At 42.2% G+C, this 23,905-nt stretch overlaps 1 protein-coding gene across 2 annotated transcripts; it reads right to left on the reverse strand.

Moving 5' to 3' along the window:
* Positions 1-1,109: 1,109 nt before the first annotated feature.
* On the reverse strand, positions 1,110-21,931 carry LOC147040996 (fibronectin type III domain-containing protein 5b-like). 2 transcript variants are annotated; one of them, XM_085900829.1, is made up of 6 exons: positions 21,918-21,931; positions 3,777-4,071; positions 3,045-3,163; positions 2,781-2,979; positions 2,356-2,445; positions 1,110-1,549 (listed from the first exon to the last, which is right to left on the reverse strand). In XM_085900829.1, the coding sequence occupies exons 2-6, from the start codon at positions 3,904-3,906 to the stop codon at positions 1,455-1,457; spliced, it is 633 nt and encodes a 210-aa protein (XP_085756955.1). In that variant the 5' UTR covers positions 3,907-4,071; positions 21,918-21,931; the 3' UTR covers positions 1,110-1,454. The 2 variants fall into 2 exon arrangements, with proteins under 2 accessions (XP_085756955.1, XP_085756954.1); XM_085900828.1 differs by lacking the exon at positions 21,918-21,931 and adding an exon at positions 2,017-2,220 and having other exon boundaries at positions 3,777-3,915.
* Positions 21,932-23,905: the final 1,974 nt, after the last annotated feature.

Here is a 23,905-nt window from a genome sequence, read left to right on the forward strand (position 1 = left end):
AGCAGAACAACCTAAAGTGCATTTTTTTTCTTTCAAGACTACAGACAAATGCTTATGACCCTAAGTGTGCAGTGCAGTTAAATGTCAATAATCTGCTGAGGACTCAAAGGTCAAGTGAGAAATGTGTTTAAAAATAGAACACAAGCACTTCTGTGCCTCCCAGTGTTTTGCTTTTTCTGACAACATTGACATTTGATGCCTGTCTGGATTCATTTTGGTATTCTAAAGGACAAAAAATAATATTTACATTTTACACACAAAGACCTTAAACGCCTGCAAACAATTCATGCACACTGAAAATAAAACCCCAACATTACAAAACACACACTTGTGAAAAAATTCTAGTCGCTCAAATTTTCTTCATTGAAAATATTTATTTTTTGATCATGTAGTAGAGTACATACTTGAACATTCACATTTTCTCGGAAAATAGGATGGGCCATTGACTTCATTTCCTCACTGGACAATGGAGAAAATTAACAATTCATCAAAAACTATTTTATGATGATGTTCAGATGCTTATTTGCCTCAGATGATAAAACAATCGATCCCACCGACACAACGTGAGGAGCGCTTGATTATAATGCCCACCGCAACAACAACTTTTTTTCCTCAGCAGATTTTGTTTACAAAAAAATCTGCCTGTTGCTCAAGCACGACAAACAACGAAAAAGAACACGGACTTTGGCGACGAGGACATATGAGGCGGAAAAAACGCTGATGTGAAGGCCAAAGAAGGCGGCCTAATGGAAGTCGCCATAATGACAAACGGGAAGGGAGGGAGGGAGGGAGGAAGTGTGGCTTGTATGGCTCGAGATTGAAGAGCCGTGACTCATAAGGACACGAGACAAAGTCGAGCAGGAGTTGATGGCAACTATGTAGCAATGTGCTTTTTGTGCGACCGAGTCATTCTATCTGCATGCAAAAAAATTTCATACAGTATCGAAAAACTGCCCTAGTAGGACTGCCTTGCCTTACTAGTAACTTTTTAAGTTATTAATTATTCTACTAGAGTGCCCCTAGAAGACTAACACAAGTGCACAAGTAGAATAATGAAAGGTTATTATTTTTGATCTTGTATTTGCTTTCTCATAAATAACATGTCAACATAAGTGGGATGTTTTTATTGTGTTTTTTTTCTGATGATAGTATAAGCAAGCCATTGTTTAAAAAAAGAGTGAGAGTAACAATCAATATATACGCTGTGCTGTAAAAAAAACAAAAAAAAACTTGTTGCATTGTATTCCTGAAATGTCAAGGGTGCCCACAAGCCGAAAAGACGGCGAGGAGATGCTTCACCCAAAGTGGTGCCACAAAAACTAACACATGGGACAATCTGGATTTTGGATGAAAGTCCAAATGTATGCACAGTTTTTTTATTTTTTTTAATATCACAACAAAAATGTGATTTATTCTCTATTGTTTCCTTGTTGGAAGCGTTTGAGTCCACTTACTCAGATGTTTTTCCAACAATTGTTCATTGTGCCATGAGGAGTTGAACGTTGAATTTGTGTCGCAGCATGTTTGGCTACAGAATGGCTCTCAGGCTCTGAAACAGAAGAAAACGCACTGGAAGCGATTCTATAATCATCTTTTTTGATGCCTTATCTTTTTTCAATCCCTCTCTCTCTTTTTCCCCTTAAGCTTATTCAATGGTTCACCATTAATCCTGCTTGCTAAAATAAGTCTGGAATATTTATCAAGTCGACAGTGAAGGATTGTATTACTTCAGCCGAGGAGATTGTTTCCCTCCCCGTTGGCTTGTTAGCAGAATTAACACCCAAAATGGATTTACACCAAAAAGGAGGAGAATAAAATTCATTACAGATCCAAACAAAAGTGTAATTTCTCCTCTATTAAGTTGCAGGTGCTAGAAAGTGATTGCCAGATTCTTTTATACAGTATCGGCCGTCTCCGTTAGTACCCGATACCTTAAAATATTGGCCCAATAACTGGTATGAGTATTCATATATATTTCAGGCGCCAATCTAACTGATGTGATTAAAAATGCCTCACCTGTCCTGAGGTTGGAAGGGGGGGGGGTGAAGTTATTGCAAGTTGGGCAGATGGCGAGTGGCTGTTAAACATTACTACGCAGAAGCCCTCCCTGCGGATGTTCAGGAGTGCTGCACTCCGACGAGTTCTTGGCCTTGTCTTTATTGTTATTGGGCTCGTTGTCTTTGATGATGTCATATTGACGACAGAACAGGGCGATCACGCCTGGGACGCGAGGGAGGTGGAGTCAACCGTGCAGACAGAGAAGCGAGATTAGTAAATGTGTGCGGTGAGTATTTGTTAGCCTGGCAATAGTGTTTTGTATTATTTGTTAGCATTAAGCTAATTTACACCGGTTACCTGCCCACATGACAAGAACCACTGCGATGATGATGACCTCGCCAGCTCGGAGTTGAGCGGCCTCGCCCATTTCTTCCAATGTGAGCTCATCTGGGGAAAGAACATAAAGTGATAAGCCCCTAAAGTCTTACATGACATGATACAGACAAAAGTATTGGGACACCAAAAAAGGATGAATATGTACTTGCTGTCTGCCTGCTTTTAAGGTAGATTTAAAATTGAAACTTTTTTTCCTCACTCGGGCATGTTTCTTTGAGATATGTCGCTCCCCACTTCCCACTCTTATCACCCCCGCTGGTGATGAGCGTTTAATATTTGCAAGGTCCCTCTGAAGCCGCCGCTCTTGACGTTCTAACTGGGTCAACCCTGATAAAAAAAAAAAAAAAGGAAGCGTTCTTTTTATGGTGTTATTTTTCATGCCTCACCCGGAGTCTTGGACGCCAGCTTCTCGGATTCTTTGGGGGTTCGGAAGACAACGGGCTCACTTGGGGGACTGCTGCCTCCCATGCTTATACTCTGCACGTGAACGATGTACTCGGTGTCCTCGTCCAATCCCCACAAGGCACACGAGCGAGTGGTGGTGTTCACCTCCTGGATGAAGCGTAGCATGCGTACGTCCTTTTTCTGAAAAGCAAAACACACGAGCGGAATAACTGTTGAGATTCATACAAAACTCAAACCGGACTCACCTGTTGAGTAATGGCGAATCCAATGACTGGGTCACCCTCTGGAGTTTCCCACGTGACCACGGCCGAGTTGACCTCGATCTCCTTAATGGTCACATTGAGAGGAGCTGACAGTGGGCTGTCTGGTACGGAAAAAAAAAAAAGAGGCTCCACTAATGTTATTCTGCAAAGATAAATTTACTGTCTCCCAGTTTATCTCTCTGTTCAATACTAACACCATCAACGTGGTGTGAGAGGATAACTAGATGACCTAACACGGCCGGAATTGAATTTTTTCCAGGGTGTGGAGACTCACAATATTATTCTCTGTATGACTCTCCTTTAATTCTTGCGTCCCCCAATAGCATTAGATGACACTAGCTGCGGCATTCCTAGCAAAGCACTAACTGCCTATTCCAATTTTATCATTTCGATTGTTTACAACCGATCGGAGGGCATATTTGGGATTGCTGTAATTCCCCTTTTTAGTTCTCATTTTACTATTTTTTTAAATTTTTTTAGTGGGTATTTGGATCAAATGCACCAAGGTGATGCTCAATGTGAGATTAAAAAAAACAACAAACAGCATTTTAATGCACATAGCGCAACACTTCACTTTGGCTTGATGATTACATGATAGGATGGTTCGCACACCTTAATAAAAATCTATTTCGAGCCGTGAGCATGTGCTCCCTCGAGCAACACGTGTTGTAGAACTGCACGAACGTCTGCATGCGAGGACCTTATTTCACTCACCAGCTCGAACGGGGGACATGCACAGGAAGCCGAGAAGGATGGCAGAGCGCCACAAAGACCCAAACATCCCTCCCGCTTCTTCTTCGTCCTCCTCCTCTTCTAGCGTGTCTTTCCACGCTGCGTGGCCCATTTAGAGCATCCCCCGTGGGACTCGTGCATCATCCTGAGCTCCTTGGTTTTTTTTTTGCGGCGGAGACGTCGACTGAAGGCTCGCCGCAGCAGGAGAGGGATGGTGATGATGATGATGATGATTCTGAGGAAGAGGAGGAGGAGGCAAAGGAGGAGGACTGCCCATCTGTTGGAACGTATAGCATAAAAAGAATCTCAAAAATAAATGTATATGATTAATATTCCTAACCTATCGCATCTGAAAGTCTTTTTGATGGCCTCAAGGAGAGGAAAGAAAGCAGATACTCTCTTCCTCACCCTTTGAGTGACTCCAGACCAGCACTGTTATATGTCTCGTCTCTACTGTTGACAGTTTTATGACTCCATTTGAACTCAAATGTGTAAAAATTCCCTCCATGACCCCCCGTCTTCCAAACATCCATTTGATGGCTCGATTCAAGAGCTGCGATAATAACGAATGTTTATGTTTTAGGAGAAAATGTCGTTTTTATTTGGAAATAATCATCACCCTGAAGGAGTCAATTGAGAACTCACATCAAGAAAGAGGATTCCTCGGGGCATTGGGAATAAACCGAAACAATCGGAATATGACTCATGCAGGGGGGGAGAATTGTTCTTTAATGGGAATATTTTTTCAAGTTCCATTTTATATTTAGCGATTGAGGCTAATTGGCAAAACACAAGATGTTGGGGTTCACTCAGTGGGAGGCAGAATTGCCTGTGCCAACCAGATGTCTTGTTTGACAGGTGAACCACGTGACGCACGCCCTTCTGCGCCCTTCCATCTCTTTTCACTAATTACAACAGCAGGGATTGGATTGGAAACATCGCCGCAATGTCATAAAAAGGACAGAGAAGCTGTTCATATAGATGCAATAACTACTTTGCATGATAACAGCTTGTCATGGTTAATTTATGTAAATTTTTTTAAATATATAATTTTTTTTATCCTCACATTTTACACTAAGTATAATGCAAAAAAAAAAAAATCAGACAGCTGTTGTGAAAGACTGTGATGCTTTAATAGGATTTCAAAAGAGAATGACAGACTTGTTGATGACCTTCAACTGAGCTTCAGCCTCTAGCCACAGGTGTGACCTTTCACCCTTGCATGATGCCAGCCACACTAATGAGGGAGCGCCTTCATACATACATAAAACTGTTAATGGCGCAAATCAGTTTTGACTGAAAAACGAAGCGAGGGTGCTCTCTATCGACCAGACATTAAAACTGCAACCAGATTCTAAATTTAACAATTAAAACCTGTATGAACACAATAATGGGATAATAAAAAAAAAAGAATGAAAAAAACAGGTCCTTCGAATTTAATCTACATTTTTTTTTTACATATTTTTATCCACCACCAGAAATTCAAAACCAGGCACTCCACAGATTAAACTAATTGTATACAAATGCATTTAATTTTCCATAATATACCAAACAAAAATTTAAAAGCATCAATTTTGTTTTTGTTACCAATTTTCATGAGCCAAACTCAAAGAATAAATAAGTGCATGGGGCAATTTCTACTATCGTCATGGAATGAATGGAGCACGGCGACCAAATGCAGCTTGGACCAGGAATTATTGAAAAAAAGGGGGGGGACTATGAACAAAGGCGGAAAGAGGCTCACTTGGCCAGCGAGCGGGAAACAGAATTCCAACAGTAGACACCAACATGTAGAAACAACACAGGCAGGGTTTAAATACACGAGGTAACAAGGTGACAGTGAAGAAATGGGTGTGGCTGAGGAAAGTGACTAAACGAGCATCCTGTGACACGGACGTGACAACTATCAATTTCTAACACCAGAGAGCGGTGTAGTCTTCTAAATCCATCCCTACTCCCCAGCCATGCCCCCCCCCCTCCCTCCCTCTCCCTCATCCTCATCCTCCTCTTCCAGCTCAGTGGGTCTGGCGCGACAGTCAGTATCTTCTCGCCATGCCGGTCACGCCCCACACCGATATCAACCTCTTTCTCCACAAAGACAACCTAGTGTGAACAGCGTGCACACGCCATTACGTAAGCAGGAGCATACATTGTAGTGTCAATCATACACTCACACACAATACAAATCCACCAATGGGCCTCCAACAAGCTGCAGCTTCTTATATTTTATGCCCCCCCACCCCCACCCCCCTCTTCAATCAAAATGCTGTGTTTGCAAGGCTATTGGAGAGAGATGAGCCCACACAAAACTATTTTTAACCATTATAACAGTCATCAGTGAGGGAGATCTTAATGGCGGTATCACGGTCCTCAAGCGCAAAAACAAATTGGTCGTGTCAAACCAAATGAAAGCTCGAATTTATATTTCATATTTGTGTCTGCTGTGAAGGAAAAACGCAGACGTCGTGACAGGATCGAGACTTGAAATGCACTCATTGACGTCTTGCATGCTGACAACCCCACCCAGAACCCCCTCCCCTGCAAAAAGAAATAAATATATATATAAAATACACCACTAAATCCCCGAATCAATCGCAGTCGCTTTTATTTACAGTTGTGTCCAAAAAAAAAAAAAAACTGGACAAAGCTGCGTTATTTATTGACAAAAAAATGCCATTAGACAAACACAAATTCACAGGCGCATTTTTTTAAGTACCGTCTCTCTATGTGCTGGAGACAGAGAGACCATCACCATGGAAACAAACGTCATGTAGCCTCGTCTCCTGCCCCCCCCCCCCTTTACCGCCGACACCCCCCCTCCTCCCCAATATGAACTCGCCCCTTCGTCTTGTTCCGTGTTACCCGCATTGCTGTTCCCCCCCCCCCCATATCTATCCTTCCACCTCTCCATTTATCCATCTATCAATGGGTATCGAACCGGCGGCCCGCTTTGGGCGATAATTGCACTGCTAGTTGCCATGATGGCGCAACAGATGGACCCCATTTGCCAGTCCGCAGAGGTCAGAACGGTCAAAAGGCACGGGCGGTTCTCAACCTGCGGTTCCCGAACCGATAATTTACAATATCTTAAAAAATGCATTTAGAGCAGCACAGTAGCAGCTTTTGTATCAGCGATGGAAGGAGACTGGAAGTGGGATGTTACGCGTGTGTATTGTGTCCAATGATGACACAATTTACGATGACTCACCCTTTGTAAACTTTAACAACGGCGGACATCGTAATCCACAGCTGTGCTTTCTCTCTCACAACCAGCAAAATGGAATGCTACCATCATTTATTTCATGATTTTTTTTTTACATCTGAGCTGCAGTCACGGTGATTAAAGCTTAACGTCCCGTTGTTTTATGACGCCCAATCTGACGCTGGCCGTGGGATTTATTTGCTTTGAAGCATATTTTGTTTAAGTCCAATAAACATGGCATATGTCTGAAAACTGAACGTCTGGGTTTTTTTTTTGTTTTCCAAAGTATTTTATAAGGCAAAAAAAAAAAATCGATAGAATGTAATTTGAGGCCCAGGATTTTATTTTCAGTGGATCTAAAAAGTCTACACACCCCTTTTCAAATGTATCCGCTCGGGCTCATAACTTGTATAACGGCTAATCAAATATATTTTGGATTATAACAACATTCCCTCATTCACATTTGTATTTCCACTTCATTTATTTTCTGGAATGTTTTTTCATTCAAAGATGTAATCTAAAGTTCATGACAGATGCTGCTGCTGCTGTGTGTGTGTGCCATCTGTCCTGACAAGATTACTGGAGTCAGACAAGAAGACAGACTGGACCAGATTAGAGTATGAATATAGGGCAGGAGAAAATGAGGAGAGCGTGAGAGAGTGAAACAGAAAAACGGAGACAAAAATACAAACGCTCCAATCGTATGTAGCGTGTGTGTCGGTATGTTGCACGGCGAAACCAAAATGTCCACGGCGCCCAGGCCGAGACCATCTTGAACGGAGAGCAGATTTCTGATTGCGTCACCATGGCAACTGCTTCCTCTTTTTCCCTCATCCCCCTCTTGTCTGTTGGCATGAATGGCAGACGCTTTGATCGGAATCACAATAGTCTCACGTCTCTCTCCTACTCGGACGACCATCACGCATACCAACACATAAATATATGCTTCTTCCACCCACCCACGCGCACACACGCCAATATGGCCACGGTATGTCAACATGTTTCCACTGCAGCTAACTCCATCAGGCATTATAAATCAACAACACCTCGACTAATCATGCGCATATGCATTTCGTCACACGCACACACAGGCTCACAAAAAAAAAAAAAAAATCACTGGCACTTTTTTTTATATCCTCAGACCAGTCAAACTGGCAAAGCGTTCCCCAAGCTGTTACCTTGGCAACCCTTAAGAATATTCCCCGGTGGCCATAACAACCAATGATGCACATCCGGTATGGTTGGCGGATTTTTATTTAGATGCCTTACCAGGGGGTCGGGAGCTTGTGCGTTGTCATTTGTGTGTACACTCGTGCACGGCATGGTGGGAAAGAAAATACATTTTTTGTTTGTTATTCGGCCTCGGCTGCTTTTTTTTCAAAATGTCGCACATACACGTGCACGCACCGACCCGCCGCGTATGATGCTGAGAGTCCTTGACAGCCATATAAATAATCTATAAACTCAATCTCCTGCTGGTGTGATTTTTTATTTTTTTTTTTGCCAGCATCCCCTCCGAGCAAGCTTCCGTCCACTGTCACGCGCTGCGGTCGACATGGTAACACGCATCATCGTCGCACCTCATCTGACCACTTGTGATGGACGCCTGGTACGACTCGGGGAAATCGACACACATTGACCCGAGGTGCTTATAAGAAAAAACTCAGTGAGTGAATGAAAATGCGCCATATTGATATTGCTTTTTGGAAGGAGCATCAAGTGCGGGAAAATTTTACACAGCCTATCTCTTAAGTGAGTCATTTCGCAGGAGCAGGATCAAACTGTGCCTCTTTGGATGTTATTACAAGCTGACAAAAACAATGAAAGCATGAATAGCAGGGGGGTTAAATTAAATTAAATTGGATTGAATTAAATTCCAAGTAATTGCAATTAAACGGATCAAATTGGGGTCAAACTTGGTTAGAATTTATGTTGATCATTTTTATAAATTTTGTGGATCAGATTTTATGCGTCATAAAAAAAGACATATTTATTTAGGTTAGAGAATATTACCTTTATGAATTGTATTAATTAGGAGCAAAGTCAGATCAATTTCAGTTTTTAAACACAAAAATAATTCATAATTTTTTCAGAGATTTTTTTGTTTGGATTTGTGTGGATCTGTTTTAAAAATACAAGAAAAAAAAAAAGAGATCCACAGTGTAATTAACACGTAAAAAAAAAAAAAAATGCTGAGATTAAAATCTTCATTCTTCAAGAATTTGCAAAAAATGGACTGTAATCACTCGGTATTAGAAATGATTCTAGCTAAATTTATTCTGATTGCCAGATATTTCTTGGCAGAGTGCTGAAACACTATTAAATAGCTTTTCAGTGTGCATTGAGCGGCGTTTAACTCTCCAATCCATTGAGAGCGTAATTGAAGTTGGTCCATTCGATCCAAACGTTTGCTCTTTTTGACGCCATGAAAAGAGACATGTGGAGTGAGTGTCTGCCTGGCCCGTGAAAGCAGTTCAATTGCAGCACTTTTGACTAGCGGCAGCCCTCTAATTACATCACCGGGCCCAAAAGGGCAAAATACAAATTAAATTACAAGAAACAAATGATGAAAATATGTTGATAAAAGAGGCAAAGATCACAAAATTACAGCTGAGAGGGTCGAGTGGACGTGATGAGAGGAGGAGGAGAAAGACGGAGATCTACGCTTGAGCAAGCGATGCTGTTGTTGCTATGGTAGCGATGTCTCTCTGGTCTCCGTGGCAACGGCTGAATCCTATTGCAGCTCGACTTTGCCCCTGGGCGAGAGTGTTAGAGTGAGGGAAACGGACGGGTTGGGTGAGAGGGGTGGGGGGGGGTGGGGGGGAGAGAAGAAAAACAGTAACAGACTGGCCGTGAGTTTAGCCCCGAGCATTTTGGGCTGACCTGGAAAATGTTGGGCGTGAGCTCATTCTCCCTTTCTTTGTCTCGCCCATTGTCTCCCTTTTAATCTCTCCCTCGCACCATTCCTTGTCAATTGTGAGTTGTCGCAAGACTGACAGTTTAAAACATCGGCCAATTCCAGTCGTAGAATTCCAGCTGCTTTTTACACGTCGGTATTAGCGCTGAGCAATATCGCCACAACGTTACTCATCCCAAAAAGGTTTTAAAGATTCGTGGCAATTTCGAAAGCGCCTTCATAGGTGATATCGACTGTCAGCATATTAAATGTGCTTCACGCATGATTTATGGCAGCTCTGAAAAATTCTAAGCGCTCATGTTAGGGTTTTGGGGGGGGGGGGATAAAAAATGCAGAGTAGTGTTAGGAAAGCCGTAATCCATGTTCTCTTTCCGCAGATGAGTGTGACAACATCCTATCAAGCATCATCCAAAAACCTCCCTCCACTGATTAAACACACACCCACTCTCGCTGCTCACCCCCCCCCCCGACATGTTTATCTGTTTGTGTGTTTATTTGTTTCTGCCCAAGCTCTAGCCCATTTACAGAGCATAAGTAGCCCTATTAGTGGGCCAACTAGCCAAGAAAACAGATGATCCGCTCCGACAGAGCTCCTATTGTTACGGCCAACGACAAACAATGGCGGCCTTTCTCCGTGCCACAGTGCTCGATTCAACGCCGTCTTCAGCTGCGGCTCGCTACTCTATAAGCCGCAACCTCAAGGGAGGGGGGGGGGGGGGGCACGACATTGTAGGCGCACAATTGTTGGACGTTTGATTTATGAGCATGTTACGGCATTATGGGTTTGCACTTCATAGGCTTTGATGGCTCGTTACTTTACAGCCATATTAAATCTCGGTTTTTGCCGTAATGTTGGTAATGTTTAAAGATGAGGGCGGTTATTCTTCTGGTTTTATCTATCCTAATATGTTATACGTCTGCTGTTTGAGTTTTATCTATTTGAGAATGAATAAATGGAAAATTGATGCAAGGAGTACAGTAAATTGAGAACAAATTCAACGTGTCCCGATACCGTGTTTTCCGGATTATAAGGCGCACCAGACTATAAGGCGCACCTTCAATGAATAGCTCATTTTAAAACTTTGTCTTTATATAAGGCGCACCGGACTATAAGGTGCACCATTAATGCATCATGTCAGATTTTTAATCCAAATCAAATCATTGTTCATTTTATCTTTTTTATTTCAACTTCAGACGCAACAATTTACTTAATAATCACAAAAAAAGGATCCATAGTCATTTTGATTCATGATTCATAGTCTTCAGTGGGCCACTTATGATTAATTTCATGACACAATGCAGTTTAAATTTCGGAATTTGGTCCATATAGAAGGCGCACCGGACTATAAAGTGCATTGTCGGCTTTTGAGAAAATTTCAGGTTTTTAGGTGCGTTTTATAGTCCGGAAAATACAGTACTTTTGTTGACTTTTTGAATAAACACAAACAATAAGCCAAGCTAGTCCAAATTACACGGCCAAATATCAAAGCTAATGTTTATCCACTGATCCACAGTCTAACACCTGTAAGAGATTAAAATCCTCAAGGCTCGTCTTAATTCCCAGTAATCTGAGACGATTGCGGCTGCTGGCGTGTGACGTCAGGATTTGAACGCGGCGCCGATCAACGCCACCGACCGGCTAATAGATTTACCCAATTCCTTGCAAATCCTCACACATCCGACGTATGCTAAATATTTTTTGCATGTCACTCAAGCACGACTGAGTGACGGCTCTTGGAAATAATAAGCAGCGGCGAATGTTTGGTTACATTTTATTTTTGACGTTTTTCCAGGATGACTAATCATGAAACAAACATTTTCACTTTCTTGCTATTGTGAAATAAAGGCCGTGACTTAATGACAACCTTCTGTTGTTATTGGATTTGTGGACTTTCTATCAACAACTTTTTTTTTTACATTTCGTAAATTCCCCAAACAGAGAGTCGTAAAACAGCAGGGCAGTGTGTGACTTGCACAAGAGTGAACGCTGCAGTTGTTTGTGCCTTCCCTTTCAGAAAGATTTGCCGCTTTTGTTGTGTGTAGAAGCGGCTCCAATAAAATTACAGAGGCCTTGTCCGTGGTAATGAAAGTGGCTTTTGAGAGCGGTTCAGTTGGACTGCAATAACATTGTAATTCCGGGTCAGGAAGACAGAAAACACACAAGTAAAGTCATTGTTGCTTTTGCTCTTTTGGGTCCTGGGGCACTTTTGTTGTCTATAAACAAACGCTGGGAGGGGATTTTTGGGCCGGGTTACTCATTTGACCCCCCTCCACTTTTCAAATGAGTTGATCTTGGGTAGAGCTAGAAGTGGGGAAACTCCAGCTCTGGTTGTAGCGTGAAATAAATATTGGCATTTTATTAGTCAATTCCAGGCATCAAAGGAGGTGCTGACCTTTATTTGTACTCATATTTGTGACCAGTTTATTGGAGTGAAATCAGCAATTGTGTTCTAACTTTGAATCATAAACCCCAGGCCCAGAAATACACTGGCCGTTCGAGAAAATATCTGGATTTACCTATGGCCTCAATACTGAACCCAGTCAAATCCCATTAATAAGAGGGTGTGCACACTTTTGCAACCATAGTTTTCTTCTCCCCTTACTTTCATTACAAAAAGATGTGTTGAAATGTTGTAATCACTGGTTCCCATGAAAAAGAAATCAAATTCCGTCAGAATGTTTGATGCCTGTACAAAAACATTCGGCGTTAGCCGTACTTGTCAACCGAGCACACGTGCAGTGAGAGAGTCGGGCACGATTTCAGCTTCCATTTTCAGACTTCGAATCTGAATGTTTAATCATTCCGAGCTCTTTGCTGGGAACTTGCATGAATTTTTCACGGTGTGGAGGAGGGCATAAAAGGCAAGCAAGCAAGAAGCCTCGTCGCCGAGAGCACTTGTTGTAATCGTTGGTGTTTTTAATGCTATAGTTTATCGTCATGCCAATATTCATTTCTGAATGTCGACTTTCTTGGAAAAATAAAAATAAAAAAGTGCAGCATTCCTGTTTTGCGTGACTTTGCCAGGAGCAATGTGCTCTATTAGATCTTTCGACAAGAGCCGGGAGCAGTGCTGTGCATCAAAACAGCTGTCAACAGTTTTGCCTTGACACAGAGAATTTGTGTAGAATAAGAAAAAGAATGTGGCGAGAAAACGGATTATCATTTCCAACTACGTTACATATATACACACACGTGCAAACATAATTACATCTGCAGGGACCTGCACTGCTAAATACTCGTTGAACTTCGTGCAACTTCTAATCAACAAGCCTCTCGATTCAAAACGGCAAAACTTCGGATTTGAATTCACTACACACACATACAGACCCATGTGACTGCATTAAACGATTAGTTGGGGGAGGGGAGGGGGCGTGCATGGTGAATTAAAATCCTTCTTTTTTTCAACCAGACTGGGTATTTATGACCTTTACTGCAATTTACTGGTACCTGGCGTGAGTTTTGCATCGATGTGATTTAGCGGCCTGTCAAAAAACTGTAATGCGAATATGAGAAAGAGTCTGAAAAGTGCTGAGGCAGCAAAACAGTTTTGGAAAAGTATATAGGCACGCATAGTGTGTTGACGCCAGGAAGTTGGGTTTCTGTATTTCAGATTAGTCATTAAAATGTAGCAATAGAGATAAACACACTTTTAGGTTAATATCTTTAAAATTAGTTTGAGGAGTAGTCGTAATGTGTTTTAAATCACCGCCGACAGAGGCGGAGCTAAGTGGTGGTAAGGGGGGCGTGGGGGTAATTTAGTTTACCCGTCTACTGTATTATTTTTGGCTAACGGTGTCGTTGACAATTATCATTTTGCCACCATGTGTCGAATCCAACTTGCCAAATTGCCTCTTGCACTCTCGGGGGATACTGTTGCCATGGATACCATCATTTTCTTTGGACATTGATTCAAGGTGAGAAGTGCTGTGGGCTAAGGGGTGGGAGGGAGCTTGTGTTTACTGACACCTAGCAGCCCACCACAAGATGGGAATGGATACAAACAGACCACTCGTGTGCTTTTAATGCATTATATAATCGGAAATGTGAGACGTGAGCATTATTGGCTTTGACTTTTTTTTTTATACTGCTTTTCTTCAAATTGATCCGGCCACACCTATCCTCTACTTTTTTTTTTCTGTTCATTACTCAGCGTTTACACTTCTCCCACACATATGGCAAGTCATACATTCTCCACTCAACCTTTAGCCTTTCTAGATCTCTCCTCACTAATCTCAGTGGGAAGCTCTGAAATGAACCGCCTGTTCCAATCAAGTACAGCAAGATCCGAATCACACGCACACACTGTACAGCAATGAGATGTCCATGTCCGCACACCATCCTGGCACTAAAGGGAAAATCTCCTATTTTTTTTTTTTTTTTTTAATCAGGAACATAAGCATGGTGTTCATGACAGAATGGAGAAAGAATCAAATCGGTCCAAAATGCTGTACATACAGAAAAAAAAGCATTATCATAAAAGGTTAGGGTCTCCCCCTGCATTAATAGAGCCTATCGAATAGCTGATTGAGTAATATTGACGAATGAAAGTGGAGTCCCTTCAAGCGGTCAGCTCCACAAAACACAAAGCTCAAAAAAGTCAATAGAGGTTTTCATATGAGCGAAAATGCACGATGGAGTATTTGCCCGGACCAGGAGCCGATAGCTATGTCAACACACGGTAGTTGCCATGGAGACAACAGGCTTCCCGTCATCGCACTGGCTTTTTCCCAGTGACCCAATTTGCGCTCGTTGCCGTGGCATTGAAGTCCGACAAGAGCCCTCGGCCTCCACTTTTACCTCGCCGTTCCAATGCTACCCCCTTTCATGATTTGAGTCAAAGCCGTATGAAAACACAAATTTAGTTGAGCATACATTGCATCAGCTATTCCGTAGACACACTGTGACCAAATTTTTTGGTACGAAAAAGCATTTGTAACATCTCCGCCGGTTGTTAAGTGGAGTTCTAAGGCTTCTTTTGTAGAAGTCCAAATGAGCAACTTAGGGGGTTGTCACGTTGCCAACATTGTACACGCATCAATCACGATGAAACGCGCCTTCCCCCCCGATGTCTTGTGACACCATAAACAGAATAGTCGGCCTTAAGGCGATCACCTTCCTTAGCACACAGTACATGCTTGTAAAAAATATGTTTCTGGAAATTAAGATCAATCAAGAGTGTCTTCACAAAATAGCCACCCCGCCTCAAGCACCCCAAGATGTTTTTAACTTGGATGAATCAGCTGACAGATTTACACCAAAGGTTTTCCCCTTAACAAATATATTTAGGTTGTCCTGAAAGAGAAAAAAATAAAATAAAATAAGAATAGATACTCCTAAGGCGTATTTCCTTCCACAGATGGCACAAAAGACCTCTGGCTAGCTTTTTCTAAAGAGGTCTTTGATTCACATTCCCATCTTTGCTTTGGTTAAGACATTTGGTCACAAGTTGGAGCGTAACGCATCCACATTATCTTAAAATATCTCGGTGTGTTTACTTTCAAATTTCAGTTTATTCGTCATTGTCAAACAGCTAATAAGAAATTTGGACTGGTCACATGACCTGACCTAAGTTCTAAACATAGATTCAAAAGTGGCGTTAAAGTTCCTGGAAATGTGGAAATATTCCCCGAAGTGGTTTGCATTGGCAGACAATGTGCGCTACTGTACATTTGAATTTGCAGCTCTGATCTAATAAGGTCATCTGTCAATGCCATTGATGGATCATTATGACTTCCACATGTTGATAATTAGCTCATATTTCCCTCAATACAGTCAATTTTTTTTTTTTTTTTTTTATAAATGAATCGGAACCAAAAGTGAAAGGAAACAATTTAAGCCCTCCCTCCCCATAAAAAATGTGTTTCAGCATTAAGATTTAGGAACGAAAGTTGTTTTTTCAGGGCATGGCCCAGATAAATTAGCCTGGATAGCAACATTCAAGAAAACTCCTAGAAATCTTAAGCTTGTTTATTTGGCAAAGTTACAAGTGCCCAATTCCTTCTGTGTGCACTGATCCTCACACTTTTCCAAAAACAAAATAACCTTTTTGTGTGCATCAACTGGAATGTGAAAAATCTATATAACGAAAGTGCATATGTATGTATAGTCAGGGGAGTATGAGCAACATGTTGCACAAATCATGTTAAAATTCTTAAACCTTGCCAAATCGAACCCTTGTGCTCTTCTTTAAGGTAATTTAATCAAGTCGGTCTGCTTCATAGGTGGAATTCTTTCTCCTCTAGCCATAAAAAAACCCCCCAAAAAACCATCTCATGTCTTATTTATTTTTTATTTTTTCCATCAAGTCTTGTTTCCATTTTGATGTTTCTCTACAAACCATTTATGGGTTAGATTTAACCCTTTATTTATTTTTAGCAAAGTTTCTGTAGGATCAACTTTCAAAAAAAGAAGGTAAACTAAAAAAGGTGATAATAAACATGACAAATATTTCTCCGGGCAAGCATCCTCTACATTGTGAAGACAAAGCGAGCCGTGTGCACGATGAACAAAACAACCAACACACAGGGAGAATGAAACTTTTTTTTTTTTTTTTTTTTAGGATCCTGAAGTCTAGGCAGCAACATTTTCCGTGAAGAATGAAGAAGCCTTAAGCACTGGAAGGCAGTAAATTAAAATCCTCCTGTTACACCCACAGGAATTTTTAAGATACTGCGGTTGCTTTTTGAGTTAGATAGCATCACATAATCGTATTTGCGTCTTTTTGTGTTTACTTACTTAATGTCCTTGCATCGTGGGGGTAATTGTGTAGGGATTTATCATTTTCATATGTTTCATTAAAAAAAAATATCTTTTGGATGGGGTGTGAATAAAATTCTGGATTGATTGACTTTTTTTTGTTTTTCCACAGGAATCTTCCACACAAAAAAGCCACAAAGGCGCATACATAAACGCTGAATAAATCAAAAGAGGAAGACCCGACTGAATGTACACCAAAGCCCAGGAGAGGTTTCATCCTCGGGATACGTGAGCGCCATTTGAAATGCTGCATCCACACACACACACACACACACACACACACACACACACACACACACACACACACACACACACACACACACACACACACACACACACACACACACACACACACACACACACACACACACACACACACACACACACACACACACACACACACACACACACACACACACACACACACACACACACACACTACATCCGCCTGCATACGTGAGCGCCATGCCGAATTCATGACGGTTGTCATGGTGCCCACATAGCAACTGGCTGTACATGTAGCGGCTGCTGCCTCCGAGATGATGCAGAGTGGGGGGGAGGGGGCGGGGGTCGAGGTGCAAGAGAGGTCGGAAAATAATAGAGAGAAGTACAAACAGTCATTTTTTTTAAATTCAGCTATTTGGCTTAATTAGAGGTAAACATGAGCTCCATGGATTGCTATAGCGATACACTTCTTCAAAATCACCCCCCCCCCCTTCCTTGGGTTGGTCTTGTGAGTGCCTGCCTGCAGAATACTTCATTGCTAATAGATGCGCCAAGTCGTTATTTTGGGAACCGACTCAAAACGACCGCAGCTTCACGCATCACCTGGCAAAGATAGAGGAGGGGAGGAAAAAAAAATAAAGCAAGAGTACAAACAGAGAAGTACACAAAGATGCCGAGCTGGCTACCCGCGGCTCTACTTCATACTACGCAATCATGAAGAAGCACACAACTCGAGAGGGGGAGGGGGGGGGGATACATGTGAAGTCGCTCTCACACAGGCTCTTATGCATGAATATTTCACTTTGCTTGAAAACGCAATAGCCACCATCCCCCCCCCCTCCCAAAACTAAACCCGAGTCTGGGTAGCAGTGAAGAAACGCTCTATAAATGATAAAGGGAAAGTAGCAACCAATGGGGGGTGGGAAAGAGGAAGAAGGGGAGGGGGGGTGCAAATAGAGAGTGGAGATACAGCGTCTGACAGCCTGGAAACTCATCAGGCAGAATAAAAGTGGAGGGTGGGAGAGGACACGATGGGAAAGAGAGTCATCAGGGTGGAGTGACAGCTCGGCTTTGTGTAAAAAAAAAAAAAAAAAAGACTGATGACGATTCTGCTGCCTCATCTTGTGTTTAAAAAGAATTCTCAGATGATTTGCCGTCGTAACAAGGGTTTTTTTTTGGCGCCTTCCCAAGCAAACATGTGGCAACCATTGTATCGTGATTGAGTGGTTATGGTACAAACGTGAAGCTTGGAGATAAATTTCATTCCATCGTTTGGGATTATTTACTCGCACCTTGCTACCTCACCACAAAGCAAATGTTTTAGCAGCTTTTTGGAGAGGAGCAAGCGTGCCAGGGGCCCACACATGTAGGAGTTGATGATGCAAGCTCGTGAAACATGTGGTTGCGTGCGATAAACGGTTACACAAAAAAAAAAAAAAAGCAGACGGACTCTTTAGCATCCACAGCTGTGCCGACAATGAAATGACATAAGTGGTACATCACCGAGTGGAGTGCCGGACTCCACTCTATGTCGTCACTATGCATTATTCACTTGATAAGGTCAAAGTTCAAACAGACCAGAGAGGCATTCTTTGATTCAATGGACCCTCTGAACTCTAATGGTTGAACAACTTGGATTTCAATCAATCAAACAAAATGGAAAAAAAAAACGGTGTGCGACTTTTTTTTTTTTTCCATATGCATACAGTCTCCGTCGTGATTGCGTAACTTCCCAACACATGCACGCCCAAACGTGATGGAGAGAACTTTACACCTTCCACCCTGCTGCATCTCTCGCTCCATTTACACTCATCGGGAGATAATGACATCATTAGCACACATTAGCATGTCCCTGTTATCTTCCGTTCGTGGCCCCAGAGTGCAGATGTGTGTCTGTATGCGAGATGCCAACGGGAGCCCGGGTGCGAATGGAAATAATTTCAAGGGGCGTCTGGCAGCGAGTTTAGCGAACAAGTTTACACGTTTGTCGCAGACGTTACGCAGCCTCCAGTACTTGCTAACAACAGTCATTATAGGGATGTTTCGTATACATGTGGGGTCTGCACATTATCGAGGATGAGACATAGTGGAAACTTAAGTGTTTGTGTGCTAAATTCTATTTGCGTTCCTTTAAATATATTTGAATACTATTGGAATACTGCAAATGTACCAATAATTATGTCGCACACTCACGTTTTTTTAATTTTTTATTAGACACAGTGTAAGCACAATTAAGACATATCTGCCATCTAGTGGTGATTGGTGATACTATAACTAAAAATTGTGCATATTCAGTTTGGATAATCACGGATTTTTCTTCCCAAAATTGTATTCATTTTTTCGATTTTCACTTTTTCCTTTCACATTTTGCTCTATTTTTTATCGATCAAGATACCACTCACCAATGACCCGTCCCTGGACTATAGCAATCATATTTTCTGACCAAAAATCTGATGTGATCCTCTTACTTTTATCTTTTTGGCCACGCCTAGTTGGACAACGCTGCACGGAAGCACTCCGGGCCATTTTGTCACCGTGGTGATTTTCACTTCAAGTGTTAGCGCTAAGCAGGCTGACCGTGATTGTCTGCTCCGATGAAAGCTGTTTGCATTCACACCTCTCTAACGCTCTCTTCGTGACCCCTTGACCGTTCCTCAAAAACCTCTGGCCGGGTCTCTCTTGGGGCGCGTCCCATCTTCGCAGCAGTGTGTGTCCGAGCTAAAGCGGCTTCTCGCTGCGTGACCTCGCCGTGCCTGCCTTAATCCTTATCAAGCATGTCTAGACCTCTTATTACCAGCCCATAATCGGGGGGTAGAGTAAGGATGGGGCTGGGGGCCAAAAGGGAGTGTTGGATGGATATTACCAGTAGACGGGAGGATGCGAGGGAAAAAGTGGCCCGGAAAGTGACCCAGACACGAAATGCACCTGTTTACTCGCTCAGCAGTAGTCGAGTGACGAGGGTGGGGCAACAGATGTAGACACTGGATTAGACTGAGAATTTGGATCTTGGTCCAGTGTCCGTCTCTTGGGTGGGACATTTCATTTTATTTCCTTTCCTGCACAAAATAGGCTAGTCAAAGATTTGGAAATTTAAGTCTGGGCGTCTTATAAGATGAATTTCTGATTATATGACAGACAGGTCACGTCTATTCCAACAATACCTAGACTGGAATGTTTTTCAGATGAAACATAATGATCAAATGGGAGTAGATCGAAATTCCGAATATTATGAAAATATTTAAAGCTGCATGATAAAAAAAAAAAAGGTCGCATAAGATAAAAATAAGAAATAAAGCGCTACCGAATTGAGCAACCGGGTTGTTCCAGTTCTGTTGCAGTTACAGTTTTTTTGTAAAATAAATAAATAAATGGGGACTGGTAAAGAATATAATTAAAAGAGTGGCAGGGAAATCAGGTTAACGGTACCTCCGGTTGCAAGTCAATTAAGCTTTAAGCAATTGAGATGAGCATCCACACAATTGTGGACGCCATTGCGTAGTTTTCAGTAAGCGGTAAAAACGTGCAAGCTGACTCGAAGCCCGTCTCGTGAAACATTCATGCTCGCTCTCGTCACAATCTCGCTGGCTCCATTCCAAGCAACACTCCCACGTGCACTTTGCCTCGACTGTCTTCCCACTCTTACATTTTGGTTGCTGCTCTTTTCAACACACTCTGGTTTCTCACTTTTTGAAGTTGTTATTTATCTTCTACCTCTAATTACACCGAGCCGTTAATCCCGATGAAATGTCACGTATATTTTTTCATCCTGGAGCAGTAACGTAATTAGCTTACCTGCTATATATGTTCCACGTGTTCCATCACACCACGCAAACATGTGTTTTATAACCATGTGGAATTAAACCGTGATGTTAACCAATATGGATTCAATATTTCAACTCCACATTTTTATGGCCAAGAGAGAAATACGGCATTTACTCCCTCCCTTGTGTTAATTCCGATATATTTTCCTTTCCTGCGGGCCTCAAGCGATACTACCCTGCCAAATAAAGAGTCCTTGTGATTCCAGGAATGTTTATCACTGTCTGTATTGTGTAGCAGCTGTGTGATAATGCTAACAAGCATCCAGACCGCTCGAGGTGTTTACCTTACAGCCCCGCCGCCCCTTTAAAAAAAAAAACACATTAACATTCTCTTCATTGTTGAAGAGGGAGACGCCAAGCTGCATCTCAATTGGCTTTCCATTGAGACAGTCGGCCGGTCAATTAGTTTATCAGATCCTAATACCGTCATTGATGTAGCTACTTTGGAAAGGTTCAGGCTCGAAATGGGAGCATTCAAAAGTACGGATAACTGCAGGCACAGGCGCACGAAGCAGGAACAGATAAACGAGAACTATTGATTGAGTATAATTTAAAGCTGTGGGGTTTATAATGACATTACGGGACAGGAGCTAGTGTGAGCGCATGTGTGTGTTTGTGTTAGTGAATGATGACTCATTTAGTCGTGCCAGGGGAATTTTGCGCTGATTGGCCGGTGATATAGAAAAAGGGGCAAGAGATAGCGTCTGTGTGTTTGTATTTTAAATGAGGCGGCGGTAGACTCAATGACCTCTTGTATATGCGCTTCCACAAATTGTAAGAAGAGAAAAGTTCTGTGAGTTGATGAAGAAGAAGAGAAGGGATGCAAAGGATGATTGTGTGGCCGGATGAAGCCGTGCATGGAATTCCAATCATTCCCGAATTTGACGGAAGATTTTGCAAATGCTAATCAGCCCTCTGTTGATCACATGAAGCATAGAAGTTAGGATTTGGTTTTTAGATTTTTTTTGGGGGGGGGGGGGGGTGAAAATGATAAGCATTTGTAGTCGGGATCATTTAAATATGGAAGCAAAGACATTCCGGTGAAGTATTTTCATGGACGTCGGAATTAACGCCCACTAAGTTTCTGTTTCTTTACCATGACTAAACTGACCCCACTTGCGGAACATCACAGACAATGTTGCAAAAAATCAAAAGTAGAATTGAAAATCATTGCAACAAAAAAGAAAGAAAAAATACTCACTATAGAGATGCATGTCATCATATGGCAGCAACAGAATCAAACTGGAAGTGAGGGAAAGGAAGGAACTAGATACAAACCAACTGATGGGACGATAAGGCACACCTGGACAAGACACGAGTAGCTGGATCGAGTTGGTGATTGACGCAAGTGTGAACCTAACGTGTTGAAACAGAAAAATGGAATAAAATAGATAGAATCCAAACAAAGTAAAAAAAAGTTTGATAAAATAAAGCAACCTTGAGGAATCTCTCAATTCCTTTCGTATATATTCAATTATTTGACCTATCATTCAACAAATATTTAATTTTATTTCTGGCACCCATTCAAGAAACTTTTTTGGAATCCCAGATTTGCTGGCGTTGAAATGTTTTCCCAATACGCTGACACTATCTTCAACTGCTACCAGCAGATGTTCACCGCCGATATTCGGCATCATTAATCGTGTCGATTCAAACACAATATGATTAGAATGAATCTGTTTTTTTGTCCTGGGCAGGTTGGAAACTTCTCTCTCTCAGCAGCATTTAGATAATAGCACCGCAATGTCCGCTTTTAACAATCGTAATAAAACACCTTTATAGATGCTTGGGAGGAAAGCAATTCCAATATTGCAGCGTGCACAGTTCAGGTATAAAGCGTCATATATTCACCATGTGGAACGATACATGAAAATAAACCGATGAGCCTGCCGGCTTTTATTTGGCAACCTGGGCTGGACGTTTTTGAGAGCTCGCTAATATTCTCCCTTCCCTTGTTAACTGGGTAGATTTGTATAGGACAATCATTAGGGAGCATTTACATATATAGATGACATGCGTGCGAATCACGACTGGCCCAAAGCCAAATTCCGGCATTACGACGTCGAGTGGAGCGCCAACATTTGTCTGCCACCGGAGCCGCCATTTGCATGGAATTAGGTCAACACACACAACAGCCCTCCTTTTTTTTTTTTGCTTTTCTCCGCCTTTGCTGACTCCCGCCACATCTCGCTGTCTGCCAATCAATCTTTTTTACAGTAATTTATATCATAACACCCACCTTAGCGCTACCCTCGCTTCCCACCTCCAAAAGAGACGAGAAAAAAAAAACATAAAACGGCCACCATGGAATCATTTTGGGATTCTGCCACTGTCTGTGTTTGAACGACACAGTGGAATAATTCCACTTGGTGCATTTTACATGTAGTCCGGAGCCAAATGGATTTTATTTTTCAAAGCCGTGCGGCCATCTTGCCATCGCCACATCCTGCTCTCTTTTCAGTCTCATCCTTGGGCACATACAGGCTCCCCCTCGCCCCCCCCCCCCCCCCCCCCCTCTTGCTCCATGTGCCAGCCCAGAGGGTGTGCTGGGAGGACACAACTAATGTTTGCGTGTGTGCGTGTTTATCGCTGACGATGCCAACGCTAGCCCCGCTACGCTCCGCTTTCCAGGCTGGGCAACGGCGTATTCCAGCAAAAGGGCCACTTGCTGCCCTTTCTCTTCTCGTCACCTCAACGCGACATGCAGAATGCACGCAATACAAAATGGCCGCAAAGCAAGCGATGCAAATTCAACGGCGTTCCTCGAAAAGCACCTGCCCGCGGCCTGTGCGACTCTGATTCGGGTTAGGTTGATCATCATACGGTTGGATGACTTGGCTTTTAGCATATTCAATGGCAGAATGGTTCTAAAGCTAAATAAGGTGAAGAGCAGTCTTTGCGAATGAGTTCTCGCTTGCTTTACCTGAATAAATAAAGGTTAAATGAAATTGAACTCTGCCAAGCGTGAAGGCAAAATGTATTGTTTTAATTGACGTTTGTTTGTTGCTTAGTAGGATTACACAAAACTAATTAACAGATTCCCATGAATATTTATCAAAGTGGGAAACATGCCAAAGAAGCACTAATTCCATTTTGGTGCAAAACAAACTAAAAAATAAAAATAAAAAATACCGTATTGGCCCGAATATAAGATGACCCCGATTATAAGACGCCGCCCCCCCCTCTTTT

Source organism: Syngnathus leptorhynchus, chromosome 20 (assembly GCF_054491065.1).
Source record: "Syngnathus leptorhynchus isolate UIUO chromosome 20, UIUO_Slep, whole genome shotgun sequence".
In the NCBI taxonomy this organism is placed as follows: Eukaryota; Metazoa; Chordata; class Actinopteri; order Syngnathiformes; family Syngnathidae; genus Syngnathus; species Syngnathus leptorhynchus.